General features: G+C 27.8%; 2 protein-coding genes across 2 annotated transcripts in view; one reads left to right on the top strand and one right to left on the bottom strand.

The window, feature by feature from the left end:
* Nucleotides 1–854: 854 nt before the first annotated feature.
* Nucleotides 855–4,141, bottom strand: Rad23 (UV excision repair protein Rad23). The gene is made up of 6 exons (XM_011499579.1): nt 3,616–4,141; nt 3,462–3,534; nt 2,977–3,163; nt 2,729–2,905; nt 2,318–2,649; nt 855–1,785 (listed from the first exon to the last, which is right to left on the bottom strand). The coding sequence occupies exons 1-6, from the start codon at nt 3,679–3,681 to the stop codon at nt 1,520–1,522; spliced, it is 1,101 nt and encodes a 366-aa protein (XP_011497881.1). The 5' UTR covers nt 3,682–4,141; the 3' UTR covers nt 855–1,519.
* A 942-nt stretch (nt 4,142–5,083) lies between these two features.
* ric8a (ric8 guanine nucleotide exchange factor A) overlaps nt 5,084–6,894 on the top strand; it is a 2,536-nt gene continuing 725 nt past the window's right edge. The window contains 8 exon segments of the mRNA XM_011499846.1: nt 5,084–5,161; nt 5,247–5,386; nt 5,454–5,560; nt 5,639–5,931; nt 6,008–6,174; nt 6,237–6,483; nt 6,650–6,794; nt 6,865–6,894. Of these exon segments, the coding sequence (XP_011498148.1) occupies nt 5,084–5,161; nt 5,247–5,386; nt 5,454–5,560; nt 5,639–5,931; nt 6,008–6,174; nt 6,237–6,483; nt 6,650–6,794; nt 6,865–6,894 (1,207 nt within the window).

A 6,894-nucleotide genomic window follows, 5' to 3' on the forward strand; every position in this document is an offset into this window, starting at 1 on the left:
ATTTGTTTATACTAGATAAGTTTGGAAAGAACAGAAAGGAAGATTTAATTCATTTTGGTTATTGTTTATTAACTTTATTAAATTAAAAAAATCATAACTATCACTTTCGTAAGTCAATAAGAAATTGTCATTTTTTTTTATATTATTACAGAAGCAATATTGTTAAATTAACATTTTGTAAACAGTGATTGTCTTTTCACTGTTCAGTTGTAACATTTTGTTGCTTCCAAACCTATCATTTTATAAGTATAATAATTATTATATACTTTTAGTTGATCTTACATTTACAATCAGTTAATATAATCAACATTATTTAGTTTTCAAAAGCATTTTCAAAATTTTTTGATCTGATAAATGCATTTGAACATAGTAATCCTATATGATGGCATTTGTTTAATTTTTTTTTACTTTCCACAAGGTACATTTTTCAAGATATTTTAATTAAAGAGATTTCAAGCATTTGGTGTATATTAATAGATGTTACGCTAGAATGGTAATGCTAAATCTTGTACTAACTATTTGTAAGAAAGTACTATTTTATAGCCAATGTACAATATGTAAGAAGTGAATATATATAAGGTCAAATGTTTTTTCAAATTTTAGCAAAATCTAATATCGTCCATACAACCCTCGAATTTCTCGACTGAAATTATATCAGCCTTATTATCAAAATGTTAACTACTTTTTTTTAATCAATATTATTTTCATTAACAATGCAACGTTAACGACGAAAAACAAAAATTTACTTATATAAAAGATACCAAGACACATTAATTTTATAAAAATATTCATAATTTAAAGCTGTTATAAATTTCGTAAAGTTGAAAAACTAGAAGAAAAATACATTTTATCATTAAACATTATTTATATGATGCATGGTATAGAAAATACTAAAAAGAAATACCATTTACATATATGACCGCATAACCTTACATAAGTACATAGCTGCATAATCTACAATGCAGCTTTTATGCACTTGTTTTAGCATATATTTTACCATACCGTTAAAGAAATGTAGACAGAGTCTATGAGAACGCAAGACGTATATATATGTACATATATACAATTACATTATAGTCACACATCATTTGAACACAAGAACAAGTGTGCTGTATTACACCAAAGCTGACACATACACAACATCATTCATAAAATGTACCTATATGATCTTGCATTCTCATTGCGTTTACCAAATTTCAAGTATTCTTCACGAACATTATTCCCAATTAATATCGCCCCTCTATACAACAGTAACTTCTTGTAGTCAAATGCAAAACAAATCTCTAATAAAGCAAATAGAAAATTTGTTTCTATAACACTGATAACACGATTCCTTTCTCAACTGAATATCTGCACTTCAAATAATAGATTTATTTTTTCTCTTATTAATGAAACTGTTACTTGCCAATTGATGTACGATATAGCAAAGGAGTGAAACACTCGGATCGGCAATAACAATGAAATCGCTCCGTCTTGTAAAACATATTATAAATACGTCGTCAATTTACACGAAAGTTACTCAATCATCAAGATTTTGTGAAAGCAGAAAATTAGCGGCAAGATTTTCATTCTTTTCACATACAAAATATGCTTGAATAACTAGATCTTCAGGAAATCCAAGTGATTTTAGTCTTTCGATGGCTTCTTTATCTTGTGGAGTAAATTGTAAAATTCCGGGACCTCCGCCAGCACCAGTTCCCACACCACTGCTGAGCCCTTGAGTCGCAGCAGTTGTTGCTGCAGCAGATGTTGAAACAGGAATAGTACCACCTCCACTTGCTCCAACTATAATTTCAAAAATACGTTTTAAACGTAATAAAAAATGTAAAATTTTTATATTTATTAAAAATAGTAACAGTAGTCAGTTCTGTATTCAAATTAATGTTAAAATATAATTATACAGTGTATCGTTTATTAAAAATCAATGCTTTAAATGTAAATTCACATTTTATAAGCTATTATTAGATAAATAATAAATAAACAATTAATCATTACGACATACTAAATAAAAATATGAACTACTGGTATAGTTTTTCCATAGCTCTTTTATACAAATTTATGACTTAAGTTATTTTAATAACATTTTATATGAAGTTACAATGATCGAGTGTAAGTGTTATAAGCTAAATCAAGTATTAATTATCTGCCTAAACTTTTTAATGATTGAAATAAATTTTTAATTCAAATAAATTGGTTCATATAATGTTACATGAAATTTAAAGATTATAAAATGTTATTGAATTGTTTTTTGCATAAGCATTCCGACATATTTTATATTAAACATTTTTAAATCAAACAATATAAAAAATATATTAACCAGGTTCGTTGAGCATTTGTACAAAAGCTTCTTGATTTTGAGATATAATTTGCAGTAACACAGGATTCGTTTGTCCGAGTTGTTGGAGAACAGGATTAAGTAATTGAGGATTTTGTTGGATGACTTGTCTCATTTGTAAAAATTGTGGCTGTGTGCGTAAAAATGCTAAGGGATCTTGACCTGGTTCTTGAAGCGAGTCTTGTGAGTCGGATGCTTCCTCGGGAGGATCTTCAAAAAGTTGAGCAGGTATTCCTGTCAATAAATATTCTACTGCTCTATCTGGATTATTAAAGCTGGCTCTTAATGCTTGTTCAACTTGTTCCCGTTCATACCTTTGTACAAGAATAAAAATTTAATTTTCAAATATAAACCAAGTAAATTAAAGTGCTATTTTAAAACTCTATTATATACCCCATATCCATAATGTTGTTAACCATTGTACTATATTCTTCACCCATTAATAAAGCACTTTCTGGTGGGTTAGTACTTCTACCAGTTGTTACCGATTGTGCTTCTTGAGTATTTTCAGATGGCCTAGTTGGTAAAGTAGTTTGAACCGGTGGCGTTGAAGTAGATTGTTGTGTGCTACTGAAATAATAAAAAATAAGAATATTTTACTTAAAAGAAAATTCATCGTTTATTATGGAAATAATAATTACCTGGCTGTAACTGTTGGCGATGCTGTTGTCGTTTGATCTTTATCTTTGTTCTCTTCTGTATCGGTATGTACCTCGTCACTGGTGCTTGATCCCCCTATGTTTTTTGGTTTAGAGACCATTACGACGATAAACTTTTTTTCATCGATATTGTAATCGGTTAACGGTTGCTCGTCGACCAATATTTTTCCTTTAAAATAACGATAAGAACTGGTATATAAATCAAGATTTTGAGTATAAATGTAAAATTCCTAACCTAATTCCTAGTATTGATCAAATTTGAGCTTTGATAGTATTTAAAGTGTAACATTTTGAATAAACATAATGAAAATGGTAAAAGTGAGATTAAATAACGAATAGTGATTAAAGAAAGAAAAATGTCGGTATGTTGCAAGTTTGCAAATGGTTGATGAAAATTCAATATTTCATTGATTATAATCAAGCGGCAATGTCAATTTGAGGTTACATAAAATGAACTGTTTTCTTACCGGCATAAATTAATTTTTGATGTTCTGCGGAATATCCTTTAGATAATTCAATTTTATCTTTAAGATCCTTAACCTATGAGACCAAAAGAAAACGTGGAGATAAGTCTATCGAAGTTTGTTGGTGGTAAGCAAACCGGTAGTGACTTTAACTCACCGTTTTTGTCGGTTCAATTTCAACGGTGAACGTTTGTTGTTGGAGATTTTTTAATGTTACGATCATTTTTGCTTGATACGTAAGTGATCAAATATCCGTCTTGCAAAAAATGAAAAATTGCGTTGGTGTATGCACCTGGCTGCACGTAGACTTGATCCCAATTCTCAACAGTCCGATGGCCCTCGATCGTTCTTTTTCACTCAGCGGCCGCCGGGCCTCTGTTGCGGATGTTGTATATTGAATTTCAGTTAATCTGGTTTATATGGTAGTCGCACAATGCACTCGCTCAATGAGTCGGCATTAAGAATAAAATAGCCCGTGATCTTATTATTTCTCCTCCTCGTCAATTCACGAGTCACGACTTACAAATTGTCCAAGGCTGCCCCTTAGTCCCGTGGCGGCTTACCGCCGCCAGTTTCTGTGCAGCTATGCGCTTCTAGTTGGTACGACAGCATAAAGAGTTAAGTTCACTTGTAAGTTTTTATTACGTTGGTACTTTTGAATTGTCCCGAAACACGCATGTCATCCTCTGACTTCAAGACTCGGCTGCACACATTAACTGTAGTGAGCGCATCTTCGGCAAATTTCCAAATTGAAGATCAAGTCAAGAGTAAATATATATATATATATATATATATATATATAGAGAGAGAGAGAGAGAGAGAGAGAGAGTAAAAAAAAAATTTACACTCTTTTTTTTTTTGAATTTGCATATTAGACTAAATTTGGTGTTAAACAATGAGTACAAAATTTATTTATCTTCACATTACGAGAATTTCTCTCAGTGATATCCAGTAGTACTACTAATGCGTATGCTGCCTTTATTATCCATAATCCGTACTTGTTATTCCTTGATCATAATGTATTTTTTCATCAACTTTATTAGAAATGTTAAAGTTTTAAATATACACTACTGTTATATTTAAATTATGACTAAACGCTTATTTGCTTTACTGTTTTTTCATTTTCATTAAATCTTACAATGATATTTGTATAAACGACAGTTAATAATTATTAATAAGTATTGATTTTTTATGATTGATTAAAATGACTGATTGAAAACCAATGGTGTAAAATAAATTCATGAAATGTCAATATTATGAAATATAATGTAAATGAAATATAATATAGAAAATTAAAATAATTATTTTTATATAAATGCAACCGGAAGTTATGTTTCATATTATATTCTAAACTCAGATTTACAAAGAATGACGTATGTTTGTTTACCTAATAGAAAATAAAGAATGGTAGAACTGTAGAGCTAGAAAAATAATTTATACAAATCAGCTGTCAACTAAATCTGTACATGGGTGTGCGTGTTTTCTCTGTGCATATATGAATATATATATATACATTTTCGTATTGTATATATTGGCACAACTAAATTATAATTAATTTACGACAAAACTTTATATAATTATTACTTATGTTTTTAAAGTAATGCTCGAGATATTAAGACAAGATCATGGACGATTTATTTTTAAAACTAAAATCAGAAAATAATGAAGAATTAATTCAAGCCTTAGAAACGTTTGTAAATAATGTAAGCTCCCTTATTTCAATATTTTCTTATACATATAATAAATGAGATTTTACCTTAAGTTTAAGTTTTATTTTGGTATTTCTAGTATACTAGTACAACAAAATTTGATTTTTTGGATAAAGATAATTTAAGGACTCAAATTTGGGAAATTATATTTGTACATTTAATAAATAAAAGACAACCATCTATTCATGAAAAATGTTTAGCTGGACTTCGAATTTTAAGGTATTAAAAATCTCTGTGTATTTAATATGGTTATCCATATTTAATTAATATAAAAAAAAATTTTTAGTCGTGATAAGACAAACTTGGATAATATATTAACGAAGGAAAAATTGAATGTAATATTAGAATATGCTGGTCTTAACATGAAACAGAAACAATATGCAATTGTACCAGGTAAATAAAATAATACTTCAATTATTTGGAGCATACCTTTACTTACATGAAAATTAAAAGGATTTCACTTTATTACAGCTACAAATGAAGCACAGAAATTATTGTGTAATCTCTTATTTAATAGTACAAAAGTACAAAATATTATTATGGAAACTATTTGTTTACAGTGTGTTATAGATCGTATTAGTAAATATGATAAAACTGTGCAGCATGATACTAAACTTTTTGATGTGAGAATAATATTTTTGATTACTACTTTAAATATTTCAACAAGAAACATTGTTAGCGAAGAGTTACATGGAGATATTCAGTTAATACAAATGTTAGAAAGCATTTTAAATTATTATTCAATAAGCAATCGAGAGATAAAGGTATATAACGCCTTATTTAAAAACTTGTCAAAGATACTACATTAAATTCTAAATTTAATTTCTTTTTTTTTTTAAGGATAATGATATGTTATTAATTTGTGAAATTTTGAAAACACTGTTTAATTTATTTATACAATCAAAAGATCCATCTATAGATGGATTAGAAACTTGTAAAAAAATGGTGCTCATTTTAAGAAAATTACTTTTAAATAATAATGAAAAATATAAAGATAATTTAGAAAGGTAATAATAATTAGAATATAATACATTATGTGTTTAAGTATTTTAATATAACTAATTTTTAGTCATATTGTTAATTTATTAATTGTAATTCCTACTAACTGTTATTTGAATTTGATCATACGTACGTCAAATGATGATATTATTCTATATCAAGACATGGATATGACGGTTATCAATATATTGATAAAATTTTTAAATAACAAATTAAATTCGAAAACGAATTTAATTGAAAATTTGTCACCGATAATAACTTGTTTTATTAAAGTTTGTAAAGGTGAAAGATTAATTCGCAAGTATGTACGAATGCAGGTATTGTTTTTTTGATTTACTAAACTTTACATTATGATATGTACCACTATGTTTTTAATGGATATTTTGATATTTTTTAATATTTTTCTGCAATTAATTATTAAATAAATTATGTTATAACTATATGGTTACATTATTATAAATTATTAAATAATATTTTATCGAGGTTCTTCCACCACTGAAAGATTTTATGAAAAGACCCGAAGAAGGATCGACATTAAGAAACAAGCTTTGTAAATTACTTACCATTCCCATAACAGAAGTACGGGATCTTGCAGCAGAATTTTTATTCGTTCTTTGTAAAGAAAAGGGTATGTACAAAATAATTTTTTTTTTATTAATTAAGGACATAAGGTGTAATCTTCGTTCTTATTTTTCAAGTTGGTCGAATGATTAAGTATACAGGATATG

The sequence above is a fragment of the Ceratosolen solmsi genome, unplaced genomic scaffold (assembly GCF_000503995.2).
Source record: "Ceratosolen solmsi marchali unplaced genomic scaffold, CerSol_1.0 scaffold35, whole genome shotgun sequence".
In the NCBI taxonomy this organism is placed as follows: Eukaryota; Metazoa; Arthropoda; class Insecta; order Hymenoptera; family Agaonidae; genus Ceratosolen; species Ceratosolen solmsi.